The sequence below is a fragment of the Pseudophryne corroboree genome, chromosome 5, assembly GCF_028390025.1.
Source record: "Pseudophryne corroboree isolate aPseCor3 chromosome 5, aPseCor3.hap2, whole genome shotgun sequence".
NCBI classification, from domain to species: domain Eukaryota; kingdom Metazoa; phylum Chordata; class Amphibia; order Anura; family Myobatrachidae; genus Pseudophryne; species Pseudophryne corroboree.
In genome coordinates, this window is record NC_086448.1 from 8291293 (window position 1) to 8312058 (window position 20766).

General features: G+C 50.9%; 1 protein-coding gene across 2 annotated transcripts in view; it reads right to left on the bottom strand.

The window, feature by feature from the left end:
• Positions 1–3785: 3785 nt before the first annotated feature.
• LOC134927080 (cytochrome P450 2B4-like) overlaps positions 3786–20766 on the bottom strand; it is a 535854-nt gene continuing 518873 nt past the window's right edge. For both annotated transcript variants that reach the window (XM_063921078.1, XM_063921080.1), the window contains 2 exons: positions 14035–14176; positions 3786–4121 (listed from right to left, as the gene is read on the bottom strand). In XM_063921078.1, the coding sequence (XP_063777148.1) occupies positions 3943–4121; positions 14035–14176 (321 nt within the window). In that variant the 3' untranslated portion in view covers positions 3786–3942. The remainder of the gene's footprint in view (positions 4122–14034; positions 14177–20766) is intronic.

A 20766-nucleotide genomic window follows, 5' to 3' on the forward strand; every position in this document is an offset into this window, starting at 1 on the left:
CGCACAGCGTCTGCTAGTCTGGGTAAACTCAGGCTTACTATCCTGCAGTCACAGATGAACATTGCGACCAAAGGAAATACACACAAGTATGGGGAGAATATACAAACTCCACACAGAGCCATTGTAGAAATCAAACCCACAACCTCAGTGCTGTGAATAAGCTGAGTCATCTGTAACTTTATTATACATAAATGACCTTTGATATGAGAGAACTCCACCCCTCTATAATACATTTTCAGATTATTGACACAAGTTCCGTTCTATGAGAGCAATACCAAGCACAGGTGTAGTATGGTATGCCGGCGGACGGGATCCAGGCAGCCAGCATACTGGCGCCGGGATCCTGAACGGCGGCATACCAACAGCTGGGCGGGCGCAAATGAACCCCTTGCAGGCTCGCCACGCTGCGGGCACACGCGCCACACTATTTATTCTCCCTTCAGGGGGGTCGTGGAGGGAGAATAGTTGTCGATATGCCGGGTGTCGGGATTCCAGTGCCGGTATACTGAGCGACAGGATCCCAACAGCCGGCATACTGAATACCACCCTCAAGCACATCCTACATTAAGTTAGACTCATACCAAAACTCTGCCAATACCTGGGGTTAAATAACATGAACCATTTTCATTTTTGTGTAATTTCCCTATAAATAAATATTTATACAGTATTTAATTCTTATATGCCACCTGCCTTCACTCCTTATATAGGCATGGATTCAGCTTGTGCTGTAGTCTTGCGAAAAATCGCAAAATTAAAACTTTCTCTAGCATGCGGGGGGCCACCCAGCACAGGGCAAGGCCGCCCCGCATGCCGGGTCCTTCGCTTATCGCATTTTAAGGGAAGCCCCTTGCCAGTTTCCGGGCCACCATGTTTTGGATCGCAGTGGCTGCATTTAACATTACGCAGCCACCACAGCCTGCCCCACGAATGGTCCGGACCCACCTCCGTTGTCCGCACTGCACCCCTGCATCGCCGACCCCAAAACGCCGCCCACACCGGGACTTAGATTGCGTACGATCGCAATCTAACACCTCACGCATGCCCACAGCGATGTGCATTCTCAGAAGTGCGGAAATCGCCAATTAGCGATTTCCGCACTTCTGCTAATGATACTGAATCAGGCCCATAATGTCTCATTAATGTGTGCAACCTGTTCCCTTTTATGCTTAATTAATGTGTACTTTATTTATGTCACATGCCCACCCCTTACATATTTATATATATATATATATATATATATATATATTTAAGTTGTAGCCCCGGTCTCCTCTTACATATTCAATTTGTGTCCCCTGCACACCCATATATTTTTATTGTGAGCTTCCAGTTCTCTCTTATTTATACCCCTTTTCCACTAGCTCAAAAAAAACAGGTTTTTGCATGGGGGCACACATTGACCTGGGTGTTTTGGCATTAAAAACGGCTCCCTCTGAAAAAACCCGGATCAAGTGACTCGGGAATCCAACCCGGGTAGCTACCTGGGTTGGACTCGGGAATGACCCGGGTAAGGGTATAGTGTAAACGGGTTACCCGGGTCATCCGACCCAGGACCCGTTTACAGCATGTTGAGCCTATTCCTCCCTGACTGCAGTGTCCCGCAGGCGGTTGGGGGGGAAGAGTATGCTATCAGTGCTGCTGTCTGTCCTGCTATGCAGACAGCAGCGCTGGCTGGGAGCAGCGTGACAGTGGGCAGCATCACATTGGGGGCGTGGCCTAATGGGACCGAGGACATGCACCGAGGGTCTCGATCTGCTGGTTTTCCAGGCGCTTGGAGATGACGTCATCTCCAAGCACCGGCCAGACGACACTGCCCCCGGGTGCAGTGTAAACGTGTTCCAGATCCCGGGTCAGACCCAAGACTTCTAGTGGAAAAGGGGTAATAGTTAACTTATGCCACTGTCCCATTGTTAGATAATATTGTTCTGCCACCTGAGTCCCCCCCATTTATTTTTAAGTTGTGCCTTCTGTCCCCAATAATATATAAATGTAACTTGTGCCCATCCTCCTCTTATATATTTAACTTATGCCGCTACCTCATCTTAAATAATATATTAAGATATGATTTTATTAATTTATGCCACATGCCCCCTTACATACAGTATTTATATTGTCACTTGCCTCGCGATATATATTTACTTTGTACCCATATCCGCCCTTTTATATTTAAGTTGTGCTTCCTGAGTGACTCCCTTTATATTAAAATTGTGGCCCTGTTCCTCCTTATATTTAACTTATGCCCACTAACCCCCCTTTATATATTTGTGTAACTTGAACTTCCTGCCCCCCCTTTTATTACAATATAATTATTTAACTTATGCCCTCTGTTCTCTAATATATGTACTGAAGTTATGACACCCCACCCCACCACCTACCTTGCTCTTCTGCTGTCCTACTGTTCTATTTATTATGTGCAGCAGCCGCACACCAGACAGGGCAAACTGAAGAGGCTTCCTATGTGCTGCCAGTGACACGTCGAGTGTGGGGGCGGAGCTTCGGGCGGAATGGGGGCGGAGCCTCGGACGGGATAGGGGGCGGAGCCTTAGGCAGATACAGACAGGGGAAGCAGCCCCTTCTGGACAATCCCTGGGGTTGTCGCTTGTCGGGAGTCGGACTTTGACCAGCCGATCAGGGGTGGAGGTGAGTGAGATGCTGGTGATGACAGGATCTTTTTTGTCCTGTCAGCGCTGGCTGCACTGCAGGGGATCTGTAGGCCTATTTTCAATGGGAGGCTTGGAGCTGCAGCTCCATCCGCCCCATTGTTAATCCGGCCCTGCCTGTAATTTGGTGAATATACCCATTAGTAAGGGCACTGTAACCCGTCTCTGTCACTCATATACTGGTGACCTGCAATGCAGATATCTAATGCAATTCCTTTATTGTAACACATTCAGTGACACCAGCAATGATGAAGAAGATCATCATCATCATCATCATCATCAAGATTGTAACTGCAGCAATGACACCACCATCATCTTCATCAGAAGCAGCAATAACATCCATCATCATCAGCAACAATAACATCCATCATCATCATCATCATCATCATCATCACCAGCAATAACATCCATCATCATCATCAATAACATTCATCATCATCAGCAACAATAACATCCATCAGCAGCAGCAATAACATCCATCATCATCAGAAACAATAACATCCATCATCATCATCATCATCATCATCATCACCAGCAATAACATCCATCATCATCATCAATAATAACATTCATCATCATCAGCAACAATAACATCCATCAGCAGCAGCAATAACATCCATCATCATCAGCAACAATAACATCCATCAGCAGCAATAACATCCATCATCATCAGCAACAATAACATCCATCAGCAGCAGCAGCAGCAGCAATAACATCCATCATCATCATTAGCAGCAGCAATAACATCCATCATCATCAGCAGCAATAACATCCATCATCATCATTAGCAGCAGCAATGACACCACCATCATCATCATTAGCAATGACACCATCATTATCATTAACACCATCAGCAGCAGCATCAAGACACCATCATCATCATCATCATAAGCCCTTACACCATCTCCAGCAGCAATGCCATCCATCACCATCATCATCATCAGCAATAACACCATCATCATCACAATTAGCAGCAATGACACCATCATCATCATCACCATCAGCAGCAATGACACCATCATCATCATCATCATCATCATCAGTAGCAATGACATCATCGGTAGCAATGACACCATCATCAAAATCAGCAACATAAAATAGAATTAGGAAATAAAACAGAAAAGAATATCAGATGGAATGCTGTCAAAATTTATCTAGATTTTTAAATGGTGAACATTACATTCCAATAAGTATTTCTCATAAAGACCCAGCATTATAGAAAGCTCCTTCTTGGACAATGAAGTGACATCACATGCCTTGTGTCCATACAGTGGTCACTTTTTGTCTAGATGAAATTCCCTAGGATGGAACGGGGAATAGCGCAGACCTCTAATAGTGTCAGGCTTCTCCAGTCCTGTCGCTCAGTCCCAGGGGGCAGGGTGAAGGTGAATTTCTGGAGCAGAACAGCAAATAATGTGAATAGTGTCATGCGAGCGTGGGCCTCTCCAGCACAGATACGTGACCCTAGCAGAGAGAGAATAAAGGTGGGAGGGAGAGAATTAGTTGTATTGTAAAAGCATAAAATATATCATCTATCATAGATGCTCAGAGCTCCTGCTGCCCCATTTCTCCTCACAGGACACACAGAGATCCAGTCTCACAAAATTCTTACAGGACACACAGAGCTTCCATCTCCCCCAATTCTCCTCACAGGACACACAGAGCTCCCGTCTCCCCCAATTCTCCTCACAGGACACACAGAGCTCCCATCTCCCCCAATTCTCCTCACAGGACACACAGAGCTCCAGTCTCCCCAATTCTCCTCACAGGACACACAGAGCTCCCATCTCCCCCAATTCTCCTCACAGGACACATAGAGCTTCCATCTCCCCCAATTCTCCTCACAGGACACATAGAGCTCCCATCTCCCCCAATTCTCCTCACAGGACACACAGTGCTCCCATCTCCCCCAATTCTCCTCACAGGACACACAGAGCTCCCATCTCCCCCAATTCTCCTCACAGGACACACAGAGCTCCAGTCTCCCCAATTCTCCTCACAGGACACACAGAGCTCCCATCTCCCCCAATTCTACTCACAGGACAGGCAGAGCTCCCATCTCCCCCAATTCTCCTCACAGGACACACAGAGCTCCCAACTCCCCCAATTCTCCTCACAGGACACACAGAGCTCCCATCTCCCCCAATTATCCTCACAGGACACACAGAGCTCCCGTCTCCCCCAATTCTCCTCACTGGACACACAGAGCTCCCATCTCCCCCAATTCTCCTCACAGGACACACAGAGCTACCGTCTCCCCCAATTCTCCTCACAGGACACACAGAGCTCCTGTCTCCTCCAATTCTCCTCACAGGACACACAGAGCTCCCATCTCCTCCAATTCACCTCACAGGACACACAGAGCTCCCATCTCCTCCAATTCTCCTCACAGGACACACAGTGCTCCCATCTCCCCCAATTCTACTCACAGGACACGCAGAGCTCCCATCTCCCCCAATTCTCCTCACTGGACACACAGAGCTCCCGTCTCCCCCAATTCTCCTCACAGGACACACAGTGCTTCCATCTCCCCCAATTCTACTCACAGGACACGCAGAGCTCCCATCTCCCCCAATTCTCCTCACAGGACACACAGAGCTCCCATCTCCCCCAATTCTCCTCACAGGACACACAGAGCTCCCATCTGCGCCAATTATCCTCACAGGACATACAGAGCTCCCGTCTCCCCCAATTCTCCTCACAGGACACACAGAGCTCCCATCTCCCCCAATTCTCCTCACAGGACACACAGAGCTCCCGTCTCCCCCAATTCTCCTCACAGGACACACAGAGCTCCTGTCTCCTCCAATTCTCCTCACAGGACACACAGAGCTCCCATCTCCTCCAATTCTCCTCACAGGACATACAGAGCTCCCATCTCCCCCAATTCTCCTCACAGGACACACAGAGCTTCAACCTCCCCAATTCTCCTCACAGGACACACAGAGCTCTCTTCTCCCCCAATTCTCCTCACAGGACACACAGAGCTCCTTTCTCCCCCAATTCTCCTCACAGGACACACAGAGCTTCCGTCTCCCCCAATTCTCCTCACAGGACACACAGAGCTTCCATCTCCCCCAATTCTCCTCACAGGACACACAGAGCTCCTGTCTCCTCCAATTCTCCTCACAGGACACACAGGGCTCCCATCTCCCCCATTTCTACTCACAGGACACACAGAGCTCCAATCTCCCCCAATTCTCCTCACAGGACACACAGAGCTCCCGTCTTCCCCAATTCTCCTCACAGGACACACAGAGCTCCCATCTCCCCCATTTCTACTCACAGGACACACAGAGCTCCCGTCTCCCCCAATTCTCCTCACAGGACACACAGAGCTCCCATATCCCCCAATTCTCCTCACAGGACACACAGAGCTACCATCTCCCACATTTCTCCTCACAGGACACACAGAGCTCCCGTCTCCCCCAATTCTCCTCACAGGACACACAGAGCTACCATCTCCCCCATTTCTACTCACAGGACACACAGAGCTCCCGTCTCCCCCAATTCTCCTCACAGGACACACAGAGCTCCAATCTCCCCCAATTCTCCTCACAGGACACACTGAGCTCTCATCTCCCCCAATTCTCCTCACAGGACACACAGAGCTCCCGACTCCACCAATTCTCCTCACAGGACACACAGAGCTCCCATCTTCACCAATTCTCCTCACAGGACACACAGAGCTCCCATCTCCCCCAATTCTCCTCACAAGACACACAGAGCTCCCATCTCCCCCAATTCTCCTCACAGGACACACAGAGCTCCCGTCTCCACCAATTCTCCTCACAGGACACACAGAGCTCCCGTCTCCACCAATTCTCCTCATAGGACACACAGAGCTCCCGTCTCCCCCAATTCTCCTCACAGGACACACAGAGCTCCCATCTCCCCCAATTCTCCTCACAGGACACACAGAGCTCCCATCTCCCCCAATTCTCCTCCCAAGACACACAGAGCTCCCATCTCCCCCAATTCTCCTCACAGGACACACAGAGCTCCTTCCTCCCCAAATTCTCCTCACTGGGAACAGAGCTCCCATCTCCCCCAATTCTCACAGGACACACAGAGCTCCCATCTCCCCCCAATTCTCCTCACAGGACACACAGAGCTTCCGTCTCCCCCAATTCTCCTCACAGGACACACAGAGCTCCCATCTCCCCCAATTCTCCTCAGAGGACACACAGAGCTCCCGTCTCACCCAATTCTCCTCACAGGACACACAGAGCTCCCGTCTCTCTCAATTCTCCTCACAGGATACACAGAGCTCCCATCTCCCCCAATTCTCCTCACAGGACACACAGAGCTTCAACCTCCCCAATTCTCCTCACAGGACACACAGAGCTCTCTTCTCCCCCAATTCTCCTCACAGGACACACAGAGCTCCCATCTCCCCCAATTCTCCTCACAGGACACACAGAGCTTCCGTCTCCCCCAATTCTCCTCACAGGACACACAGAGCTTCCATCTCCCCCAATTCTCCTCACAGGACACATAGAGCTCCCGTCTCCCCCAATTCTCCTCACAGGACACACAGAGCTCCTATCTCCCCCATTTCTACTCACAGGACACACAGAGCTCCCATCTCCCCCAATTCTCCTCACAGGACACACAGAGCTCCCGTCTCCCCCAATTCTCCTCACAGGACACACAGAGCTACCATCTCCCCCATTTCTACTCACAGGACACACAGAGCTCCCGTCTCCCCCAATTCTCCTCACAGGACACACAGAGCTCCCATCTCCCCCAATTCTCCTCACAGGACACACAGAGCTACCATCTCCCACATTTCTCCTCACAGGACACACAGAGCTCCCGTCTCCCCCAATTCTCCTCACAGGACACACAGAGCTACCATCTCCCCCATTTCTACTCACAGGACACACAGAGCTCCCGTCTCCCCCAATTCTCCTCACAGGACATACAGAGCTCCAATCTCCCCCAATTCTCCTCACAGGAAACACAGAGCTCTCATCTCCCCCAATTCTCCTCACAGGACACACAGAGCTCCCGACTCCACCAATTCTCCTCACAGGACACACAGAGCTCCCATCTCCACCAATTCTCCTCACAGGACACACAGAGCTCCCATCTCCCCCAATTCTCCTCACAAGACACACAGAGCTCCCATCTCCCCCAATTCTCCTCACAGGACACACAGAGCTCCTATCTCCACCAATTCTCCTCACAGGACACACAGAGCTCCCGTCTCCACCAATTCTCCTCATAGGACACACAGATCTCCCGTCTCCCCCAATTCTCCTCACAGGACACACAGAGCTCCCATCTCCCCCAATTCTCCTCACAGGACACACAGAGCTCCCATCTCCCCCAATTCTCCTCACAGGACACACAGAGCTCCCATCTCCCCCAATTCTCCTCCCAAGACACACAGAGCTCCCATCTCCCCCAATTCTCCTCACAGGACACACAGAGCTCCTTCCTCCCCAAATTCTCCTCACTGGGAACAGAGCTCCCATCTCCCCCAATTCTCACAGGACACACAGAGCTCCCATCTCCCCCCAATTCTCCTCACAGGACACACAGAGCTTCCGTCTCCCCCAATTCTCCTCACAGGACACACAGAGCTCCCATCTCCCCCAATTCTCCTCACAGGACACACAGAGCTCCCGTCTCCCCCAATTCTTCTCACAGGACACACAGAGCTCCCGTCTCCCCCAATTCTCCTCAAAGGATACACAGAGCTCCCATCTACACCAATTCTCCTCACAGGACACATAGAGCTCCCATCTCCCCCAATTCTCCTCACAGGATACACAGAGCTCCCATCTGCAACATTTCTACTCACAGGACACACAGAGCTCCCATCTCCCCCAATTCTCCTCACAGGACACACAGAGCTCCCGTCTCCCCCAATTCTCGTCACAGGACACACAGAGCTCCCATCTCCACCAATTCTCCTCACAGGACACACAGAGCTCCCATCTCCACCACTTCTCGTCACAGGACACATAGAGCTCCCATCTCCACCAATTCTCCTCACAGGACACACAGAGCTCCCATCTCCCCCAATTCTCCTCACAGGACACACAGAGCTCCCATCTCCCCCAATTCTCCTCACAGGACACACAGAGCTCCTACCTCCCCCAATTCTCCTCATAGGACACACAGAGCTCCCATCTCCCCCAATTCTTTTCACAGGACACACAGAGCTACCATCTCCACCAATTCTCCTCACAGGACACACAGAGCTCATGCCTCCCCCAATTCTCCTCACAGGACACACTGAGCTCCCATCTACCCCAATTCTCCTCACATGACACACAGAGCTCCCACCTCCCCCCAATTCTCCTCACAGGACACACAGAGCTCCCATCTCCCCCAATTCTCCTCACAGGACACACAGAGATCCCATCTCCCCCAATTCTCCTCACAGGACACACAGAGCTCCCATCTCCACCAATTCTCCTCACAGGACACACAGAGCTCCCGTCTCCCCCAATTCTCCTCACAGAACACACAGAGCTCCCGTCTCCCCCAATTCTCCTCACTGGACACACAGTGCTCCCATCTCCCCCAATTCTCCTCACAGGACACACAGAGCTTCCATCTACCCCAATTCTCCTCACAGGACACACAGAGCTCCCATCTCCCCCAATTCTCCTCACAGGACACACAGAGCTACCATCTCCACCAATTCTCCTCACAGGACACACAGAGCTCCTGCCTCGCCCAATTCTCCTCACAGGACACACAGAGCTCCCATATCCCCCAATTCTCCTCACAGGACACACAGAGCTCCCACCTCCCCCCAATTCTCCTCACAGGACACACAGAGCTCCCATCTCTCCCAATTCTCCTCACAGGACACACAGAGCTCCCATCTCCACCAATTCTCCTCACAGGACACACAGAGCTCCCATCTCCCCCAATTCTCCTCACAGGACACACAGAGCTCCCGTCTCCCCCAATTCTCCTCACAGGACACACAGAGCTCCCATCTCCCCCAATTCTCCTCACAGGATACACAGAGCTCCCATCTACCCCCAATTCTCCTCACAGGACACACAGAGCTCCCGTCTTCCCCAATTCTCCTCACAGGACACACAGAGCTCCCATCTTCCCCAATTCTCCTCACAGGACACACAGAGCTCCCATCTCCCCCAATTCTCCTCACAGGACACACAGAGCTCCCATCTCCACCAATTCTCCTCACAGGACACACAGAGCTCCCATCTCCCCCAATTCTCCTCACAGGACACACAGAGCTCCCGTCTCCCCCAATTCTCCTCACAGGACATACAGAGCTCCCGTCTCCCCCAATTCTCCTCACAGGACACACAGAGCTCCCATCTCCACCAATTCTCCTCACAGGACACACAGAGCTCCCATCTCCCCCAATTCTCCTCACAGGACACACAGAGCTCCCATCTCCCCCAATTCTCCTCACAGGACACACAGAGCTTCCATCTCCCCAATTCTCCTCACAGGACACACAGAGCTCCCATCTTCACCAATTCTCCTCACAGGACACACAGAGCTCCCATCTCCCCAATTCTCCTCACAGGACACACAGAGCTCCCATCTCCCCCAATTCTTCTCACAGGACACACAGAGCTCCCGTCTCCCCCAATTCGCCTCACAGGACACACAGAGCTCCCATCTTCACCAATTCTCCTCATAGGACACATAGAGCTCCCATTTCCCCCAATTCTCCTCACAGGATACACAGAGCTCCCGACTCCCCCAATTCTCCTCACAGGATACACAGAGCTCCCATCTCCACCATTTCTACTCACAGGACACACAGAGCTCCCATCTCCTCCAATTCTCCTTACAGGATACACAGAGCTCCCGTCTCCCCCAATTCTCCTCACAGGACACACAGAGCTCCCATCTCCCCCAATTCTCCTCACAGGACACACAGAGCTCCCATCTCCCCCAATTCTCCTCACAGGACACACAGAGCTCCCATCTCCCCCAATTCTATACACAGGACACACAGAGCTCCCATCTCCCCCAATTCTCCTCACAGGATACACAGAGCTCCCATCTACCCCCAATTCTCCTCACAGGACACACAGAGCTCCCGTCTCCCACAATTCTCCTCACAGGACACATAGAGCTCTCATCTCCCCCAATTCTCCTCACAGGACACACAGAGCTCCCATCTCCCCCAATTCTCCTCACAGGGCACACAGAGCTCCCATCTCCCCCAATTTTCCTCACAGGACACACAGAGCTCCCATCTCCCCCAATTCTCCTCACAGGACACACAGAGCTCCCATCTCCACCAATTCTCCTCACAGGACACACAGAGCTCCCGTCTCCCCCAATTCTCCTCACAGGACACACAGAGCTCTTGTCTCCCCCAATTCTCCTCACTGGACACACAGAGCTCTCATCTCCACCAATTCTCCTCACAGGACACACAGAGCTTCCATCTCCCCCAATTCTCCTCACAGGACACACAGAGCTCCCATCTCCCCCAATTCTCCTCACAGGACACACAGAGCTACCATCTCCACCAATTCTCCTCACAGGACACACAGAGCTCCTGCCTCCCCCAATTCTCCTCACATGACACACAGAGCTCCCATATCCCCCAATTCTCCTCACAGGACACACAGAGCTCCCACCTCCCCCCAATTCTCCTCACAGGACACACAGAGCTCCCATCTCCCCCAATTCTCCTCACAGGACACACAGAGCTCCCATCTCCACCAATTCTCCTCACAGGACACACAGAGCTCCCGTCTCCCCCAATTCTCCTCACAGGACACACAGAGCTCCCATCTCCCCCAATTCTCCTCACAGGACACACAGAGCTCCCATCTCCACCAATTCTCCTCACAGGACACACAGAGCTCCCATCTACCCCAATTCTCCTCACAGGACACACAGAGCTCCCATCTCCCCCAATTCTCCTTACAGGACACACAGAGCTCCCGTCTCCCCCAATTCTCCTCACAGGACACACAGAGCTCCCATCTCCCCCAATTCTCCTCATAGGACACACAGAGCTCCCATCTCCCCCAATTCTCCTCACAGGATACACAGAGCTCCCATCTACCCCCAATTCTCCTCACAGGACACACAGAGCTCCCGTCTCCCCCAATTCTCCTCACAGGACACACAGAGCTCCCATCTCCCCCAATTCTCCTCACAGGACACACAGAGCTCCCATCTCCCCCAATTCTCCTCACAGGACACACAGAGCTCCCATCTCCCCCAATTCTCCTCACAGGACACACAGAGCTCCCATCTCCCCCAATTCTCCTCACAGGACACACAGAGCTCCCATCTCCACCAATTCTCCTCACAGGATACACAGAGCTCCCGTCTCCCCCAATTATCCTCACAGGACACACAGAGCTCCCATCTCCACCAATTCTCCTCACAGGACACACAGATCTCCCATCTACCCCCAATTCTCCTCACATGACACACAGATCTCCCATCTCCCCCAATTCTCCTCACAGGACACACAGAGCTCCCATCTCCCCCAATTCTCCTCACATGACACACAGATCTCCCATCTCCCCCAATTCTCCTCACAGGACACACAGAGCTCCCATCTCCCCCAATTCTCCTCACAGGACACACAGAGCTCCCATCTCCACCAATTCTCCTCACAGGACACACAGAGCTCCCGTCTCCCCCAATTATCCTCACAGGACACACAGAGCTCCCATCTCCACCAATTCTCCTCACAGGACACACAGATCTCCCATCTACCCCCAATTCTCCTCACATGACACACAGATCTCCCATCTCCCCCAATTCTCCTCACAGGACACACAGAGCTCCCATCTCCCCCAATTCTCCTCACAGGACACACAGAGCTCCCATCTCCCCCAATTCTCCTCACAGGACACACAGAGCTCCCATCTCCCCCAATTCTCCTCACAGGACACACAGAGCTCCCATCTCCCCCAATTCTCCTCACAGGACACACAGAGCTCCCATCTCCCCCAATTCTCCTCACAGGACACACAGAGCTCCCGTCTCCCCCAATTCTCCTCACAGGACACACAGAGCTCCCGTCTCCCCCAATTCTCCTCACAGGACACACAGAGCTCCCGTCTCCCCCAATTCTCCTCACTGGACACACAGAGCTCTCATCTCCACCAATTCTCCTCACAGGACACACAGAGCTTCCATCTCCCCCAATTCTCCTCACAGGACACACAGAGCTCCCATCTCCCCCAATTCTCCTCACAGGACACACAGAGCTACCATCTCCACCAATTCTCCTCACAGGACACACAGAGCTCCCGTCTCCCCCAATTCTCCTCACAGGACACACAGAGCTCCCATCTCCCCCAATTCTCCTCACAGGACACACAGAGCTCCCATCTCCACCAATTCTCCTCACAGGACACACAGAGCTCCCATCTACCCCAATTCTCCTCACAGGACACACAGAGCTCCCATCTCCCCCAATTCTCCTTACAGGACACACAGAGCTCCCGTCTCCCCCAATTCTCCTCACAGGACACACAGAGCTCCCATCTCCCCCAATTCTCCTCACAGGACACACAGAGCTCCCATCTCCCCCAATTCTCCTCACAGGATACACAGAGCTCCCATCTACCCCCAATTCTCCTCACAGGACACACAGAGCTCCCGTCTCCCCCAATTCTCCTCACAGGACACACAGAGCTCCCATCTCCCCCAATTCTCCTCACAGGACACACAGAGCTCCCATCTCCCCCAATTCTCCTCTCAGGACACACAGAGCTCCCATCTCCCCCAATTCTCCTCACAGGACACACAGAGCTCCCATCTCCCCCAATTCTCCTCACAGGACACACAGAGCTCTCATCTCCACCAATTCTCCTCACAGGACACACAGAGCTCCCATCTCCACCAATTCTCCTCACAGGACACACAGATCTCCCATCTCCCCCAATTCTCCTCACATGACACACAGATCTCCCATCTCCCCCAATTCTCCTCACAGGACACACAGAGCTCCCATCTCCCCCAATTCTCCTTACAGGACACACAGAGCTCCCGTCTCTCTCAATTCTCCTCACAGGACACACAGAGCTCCCGTCTCCTCCAATTCTCCTCACAGGACACACAGAGCTCCCATCTCCCCCAATTCTCCTCACAGGACACAAAGAGCTCCCGTCTCCCCCAATTCTCCTTACAGGACACACAGAGCTCCCGTCTCTCTCAATTCTCCTCACAGGACACACAGAGCTCCCGTCTCCCCCAATTCTCCTCACAGGACACACAGAGCTCCCATCTACCACAATTCTCCTCACAGGACACACAGAGCTCCCATCTCCCCCAATTCTCCTCACAGGACACAAAGAGCTCCCGTCTCCACTGTTTTTTTTATATACAGTAGTTTTACTAATATTATGTATTATGGCACAAGAATAAGTTGCATTAGTCTCACCTATTGAAAATGGCATAAACGCTGGTCTTGTCCGGAACTGCCCGTTGTCATCGAGAAAGTGCCCCGGGTTGAACTCATTGGGGGTCTCCCACTGGGTGGGGTCAGATAGCACTGATGTAAGGAATGGGGACACTGTTGTTCCCTACATAGAAGATGAGAAACCCAGTTACATGATGTATTGTTAAAAAATGCACCAAGAAAAAATTGTTTTTTTAAAGTAAATCATTGGGGTAAGTTGGTAAAAGTGTTTATTGCAAATATACTATTGGAAATATCACTCATTACACATAGGGGCAGATTTCTCTTGAAAAAATTGTGAAATTAGAATTTTATTTTTCAATTCTCACCCTCTCATTTCACAATTTTTTTGAAATTCATCATGTCTCCCATATAAAAATATCACCTCCGAAAAACTGCTAATTTTGTGAAGCAGTTTTTTTGGAATAGTGATATTTTACACCCTGCAGCTGAGGTGTCCTAGGACTTCCTCACTCTGCGCATGCACCTCCCATACCCCCGGGAGCTAAGAGTTAACTACACCGCACACCCCCACTCCCTTGTGTTGCCAACAACCCCGCTCCATGTCACCGCATCTGCGGTGCCCTCTTACCAGTAATGTGAGCGGTGAGCTCAGCACAGCCGCGACCCCCTCACCTTCACTGCCGGGACTGTCAGTTTGCAGGGATGAGCGCTCAGCTGCGACTCTCCTGCTCCCAACCGGACACATAACTGAGGTGAGCGGCGCTGCTGCAGCACACCCACCATTTCCCTGCCTGTCAGTCCAGGGGGTATATTTACAAAAATTCGTATTTTTCTGAATGAGGTTAAAGTTTAAACACAAATGACATCGAATGTGTGTATTTACAACGTTTTGATTTTTTTACGCCTCATTTACTATGCTGTCGTATTCTGCATTTTCGAGTTTTCCGATGTCGATGTCATTCGTATTTTTGGCCAGTGTTTTACGGGAGTGAATAGTAAAACAATGCCGACATTAACACAATGAATCTCAGCCGGATCTGTGAGATCCGTGCAGCGCTTCATTGTGCACCTTTAAAAAAAAAAAAAAAAGTGTTAAAAATCATGAAAAAATTTGCGTGGGGTCCCCCCTCCTAAGCAAAACCAGCCTCAGGCTCTTTGAGCCGGTCCTGGTTGTAAAAATATGGGAAAAAAATTGACAGGGGTTCCCCCATATTTAAACAACCAGCACCGGGCTCTGCGCCTGGTCCTGGTGCCAAAAATACGGGGGACAAAAGATGTAGGGGTCCCCCGTATTTTTAACACGAGCACCGGGCTCCACTGGTCAGAGAGATAATGCCACAGCCGGGGGACACTTTTATATAGGTCCCTGCGGCCCTGGCATTAAATCACTAACTAGTCAACCCTGGCCGGGGTACTCTGGAGGAGTGGGGACCCCTTAAATCAAGGGGTCCCCCCTCCAGCCACCCAAGGGCCAGGGGTGAAGTTGTTTGTTGCTTACTGCAAATAGGCCTGGGCATTTGGTATTACACTCTGCCAATCCAGACCTAGCAGTAAGACTGGAGTCAGTCGTTTAGCTTGCTGGGGTTCTGTTACTACTCTGTGAACTTAGCAAGTTTGCGGCTGTATTCTAAGACTTGCCTGTCTAATCCTGTCTCACTGTGCTAGGTGTCAGGGGTCAGTTTAGTGGCAGTAAGCTGAACCTGTGCACTGCAAGTGAGAATTAGGATTGTGGAGACTCTCCTTGTGTCTATCATTCCATCTCTGACCAAGGAGTTTACTGCCACACCCGTTGGTAACCCTTTAGGGTTTTGCTGTTGCCCTTAGCAACAGCATTTCGGGTTCTCTACGTATTAAAACACAACATCTTGCTTTTCCCATCTGAGCATTTCTAATACAAGGGAGATACCCAGTTCCTTAGCCTCTGGGCTTCTCTGTTCACTTTGTGTGTATTTTGTTACCCTATCACCTTCTGTGTACGTTATGTCATATTCCCCAGTCTGTCTGTGAGTCCATTTGTTTGCATAACAGTTCAAACACCAGTACATTCCTGCAGGCACTGGAGTGCATAACAATTCTGACACCAGTACTTTCCTGCAGGCACTGGTGTGCATAACATATTCAGCAGCCTAATACTCCTGTTGAAATTTTGTGGGAATATGGAGCATACCCCTCAAAATACGTTGCAACAGGTGGTCGATCAGGTGCAGGTCCTGACTCGACAATTTAATGATCTGTCCATTAAAATGCACACCTCCCAGGCTGCTGGCGGAGCTCCCGCAGCAGCAGCACCTGCAGGGGTTAAGGAGCCGAAAGTAAATCTCCCGGATCGTTTTTCTGGAGATCGCTCGCAGTTCTTTTGTTTCAAGGAGAGCTGCAAGCTATACTTCCGGCTTAGGCCTCAGTCTTCTGGGTCGGAGATTCAGCGGGTGGGCATAGTGATTTCCTTGCTACAAGGAGACCCACAGGTCTGGGCATATGGGTTGCAGCCTGACTGTCCGTCGCTTAAAAGTGTTGATGCTTTTTTTACGGCACTGGGCATGTTGTATGATGACCCTGACAAGACGGCCTCAGCCGAGGCTCAGATTTCGATCCTTAAGCAAGGGCGAAGGCCAGTTGAGGTTTACTGTACGGAGTTTCGGAGGTTGGCCCATGATACCCAGTGGAATGACCCAGCCCTGAGACACCAGTACCGAAGAGGTCTTTCTAACCAGATAAAGGACCAACTGGTACAATATCCCTTGCCTGATAGCTTGGATCAGCTCATGCAGTTATCCATCCGGGTGGATAGACGGCTGAGAGAGCGTAGGCTTGAAAGGGAGACTGAGATTTCCTTCCTTCCCAAGGGAACCTCAGACTCTGAGGAATTTTCCGAGGAGCCTATGCAGATTGGGGCTACCCGCCTCTCCTCGCGTGAGAAGACGCGGAGGAGACAGCAGGGGTTGTGTTTGTACTGTGGGAATAAAGGTCGTGTGGTAGTATCATGCCCAGAAAAGCCGGAAAACTTCAGGGCCTGAGGGTGATGGGAAATATCCTGTCAGGCCAGAAGTCAGAATTTCCAAAGAAGACTTTTATCATTCCGGTGACCTTGAAGATCCTCGGTCAAACTGTCAAGACTGAGGCCTTTGTGGACAGTGGGGCCGACGGGGTTTTTATGGACCGCCAATTCGCCCTGAAACACTCTGTTCCCTTAGTACCCTTGGCATCGGAAATTGAGATTTGTGGGTTAAACGGGGAACCATTATCCCAAGGTAAAATTACCTCTTGCACTAGCCAGATTTCTTTGTTTATTGGAGCCACACACTCTGAAAAATTGTCCTTTTATGTGACTGTCTGTACTTTTGCCCCATTGGTGTTGGGGTTACCCTGGTTAAGGGCCCACAATCCTCAATTTGACTGGGTCTCTGGGGAGATTCTTAGTTGGGGTACTGATTGTTTCAGGAGTTGCTTGAGCCTTCCAGTCAGGCTCTCGCAGCTAAGTTTGCCAGGATTGCCAGGGTGTTATGCAGATTTTGCGGACGTGTTCTCCAAAAAAGTTGCAGAGGTACTACCTCCCCATCGCCCCTATGACTGTGCCATTGATTTGTTGCCAAATGCTAAGCTTCCCAAGAGCAGGTTGTACTCCCTGTCACGTCCTGAGACTCAGGCTATGGCAGAGTACATTCAGGAGAACTTGGCTAAGGGATTTATCAGACCTTCACAGTCTCCAGTTGGGTCAGGGTTCTTCTTCGTGGGTAAAAAGGACGGTTCGTTGCGACCCTGCATCGACTTCAGGGAATTGAACCGTATCACGATTAAAAACTCATACCCACTGCCTCTCATTTCGGTCTTGTTTGACCAGCTTCGTACTGCCACCATTTTTTCTAAGATTGACCTACGCGGTGCGTACAATCTAATCCGAATAAGAGAGGGGGATGAATGGAAGACTGCCTTTAATACCCACTCAGGGCATTATGAATATTTGGTGATGCCTTTTGGGCTCTGTAATGCCCCGGCAGTCTTCCAGGATTTCATGAATGATGTGCTCAGGGAATATTTGGATAGATTCTTAGTTGTATACTTAGATGACATCCTAATCTTCTCCCATTCCCTGGAGGAACATCGGAAGCATGTACGCTTAGTCCTCCAGAAACTCAGAGACCACCGGCTTGGGGCGAAGCTGGAGAAGTGCGAATTTGAAGTTCAGCAAATCGCATTTCTAGGATATATTATCTCCCCAGAAGGTTTCCAAATGGAGGGTTCCAAGGTACAGGCAGTCCTGGATTGGGTGCAACCCACTAGTTTGAAGGCGCTTCAGCGTTTCCTGGGCTTTGCGAATTTTTATAGACGATTTATCGCTGGATTTTCGTCTATAGTGGCGCCCTTGGTGGCACTCACTAAGAAAGGGGCAGATGTTGCTCACTGGTCTTGTGAGGCTAAAGCGGCTTTTGCCCGTCTCAAAAGGGCATTTGTTTCGGCCAAGGTGCTGCGACACCCAGATCCAGAGCGTCCTTTTGTGGTGGAGGTGGATGCCTCTGAGATGGGTATTGGGGCAGTGCTTTCTCAGATGGGAGTGTCTGATAATCGCCTTCATCCCTGTGCTTACTTTTCCCGTAAATTTTCGCCTGCCGAGATGAATTATGACGTGGGTAACCGGGAATTGTTGGCTATTAAGGATGCACTCGAGGAGTGGAGACACTGGCTTGAGGGGGCTAAGTTTGTGGTCTCAATTCTCACTGACCATAAGAATCTGGCATATTTAGAGTCAGCGAAGCGTCTCAATGCCAGGCAGGCACGATGGGCTTTGTTTTTTGCTCGCTTTAATTTTTTTATAACATATCGCCCTGGGTCAAAAAACATCAAGGCTGATGCGCTCTCGCAGAGTTTTGCTCCAATCCAGGAGACCACCGAGGAGCCGTTGCCCATTGTTTCCCCATCATGTATTAAAGTGGGCATTACCCAGGACCTCTTATCATTAGTCCTTAGAGCACAGGAGCAGGCTCCTCCAGTCCTTCCGGTAGGTCTTTTGTTTGTGCATCCTAGGTTAAGACAGCGAGTGTTCCTGGAATTCCATGCCAAGAAGTCAGCAGGTCATCCAGGTATTGCCAGAACTTGGGAGTTGCTATCTAGGGCGGTGTGGTGGCCCTCGGTGGCTAAGGATGTGGATCAGTGGGTTCGGGCATGTGACATCTGTGCCCGAAATAAGACTCCTAGAGGGGTTCCTGTTGGCCCATTACATCCACTCTCTATCCCATCTAAGCCATGGACCCACATTTCAATGGATTTTGTGGTGGACTTGCCCAAATCCTCGGGGATGACAACCATCTGGGTTGTCGTTGACAGGTTTTCGAAGATGGCGCACTTCGTTCCACTGGTTGGGCTGCCATCGGCCAGACGCCTGTCTGAATTATTTATGCTGCATGTTGTGCGTCTCCACGGGTTGCCACTTGATGTGGTCTCTGACCGCGGATCCCAGTTTGTGGCCAAATTCTGGAGGGCATTTTGTTCCGATCTCCAGATTTCTGTCAGCTTGTCGTCAGGCTACCATCCGCAGTCTAATGGGCAGACTGAAAGGGTGAACCAGTCCTTGGAGCAGTTCCTCAGGTGTTATGTCTCCAAGTGTCAGACTGACTGGGTTGCTCATCTGTCCATGGCGGAGTTTGCCTATAACAACGCGGCTCACTCTGCTACAGGGATCTCTCCCTTCCTTTGTGTGTATGGGCATCATCCTAAGGCCAATTCTTTTGACCCCCTGGACTCCACGCCTGGTGGTTCCTCTGTGGTTTCGGTCCTTAGAGGTATTTGTCGGAAAGTGAAGAAAGCCCTTGTGTCTGTGTCATTAGTGACCAAAAGGGTTTTTGATAAGCGGAAAAGACCCTGCAGCTTCAAATTAGGAGACTTCGTCTGGTTGTCTACCAAGAATTTGAAGTTGAGACAGCCATCTCATAAGTTAGGCCCCCGGTTCATCGGACCTTATAAGATCACCAGGGTTATCAATCCGGTGGCATTTCAGTTAGATCTGCCCCGTTCTTTGGGTATCAATAAAACATTTCATTGTTCCCTTTTAAAACGGGCGATTAGGAATCCTTCTTCCAGTGGAAGACCTTCCCCTCTTCTGATACGTGGCCAGAGGGAGTTTGTTGTTGAAAGGATTCTTGACTCCAAGGTGGTTCGGGGTCGGCTGTCATTTTTGGTGCACTGGAAGGGGTATGGCCCGGAGGAGCGGTCGTGGGTGCGCAGTTGTGATCTTCATGCCCCCAGACTGATACGCTCTTTCTTCTCGCAGTTCCCCGATAAACCCGGTGGTAGGGGTTCTTTGACCCCTCGTCAGAGGGGGGGTACTGTTAGGGTCTCCTGCCCTGTGCTGCCACGTCGCCATGGCAACCGGGAGACAAGTACTAGCGGAGTAACCTGAGCGCAGCTGATACTTCGGTTCGGGTCTTTTGCTGTGCAGTGGTTATAGGCTCTGTGCACGGCAGGGGATCCGGTGCTGGTTTTTGTACTCACAGTCTGTGAGGTCTGAGTGGGGCGTGGATAGCACCTGCTTTATAAGGCCTCTTTCCAGGTTAAGCAGATGCTGCTGAATCTTTGTTGGTTAGTCAGTTCCTGAAAGTTAGCCAGTACTGTATAGCTTTGTATTTGTTTGTTGCTTACTGCAAATAGGCCTGGGGATTTGGTATTACACTCTGCCAATCCAGACCTAGCAGTAAGACTGGAGTCAGTCGTTTAGCTTGCTGGGGTTCTGTTACTACTCTGTGAACTTAGCAAGTTTGC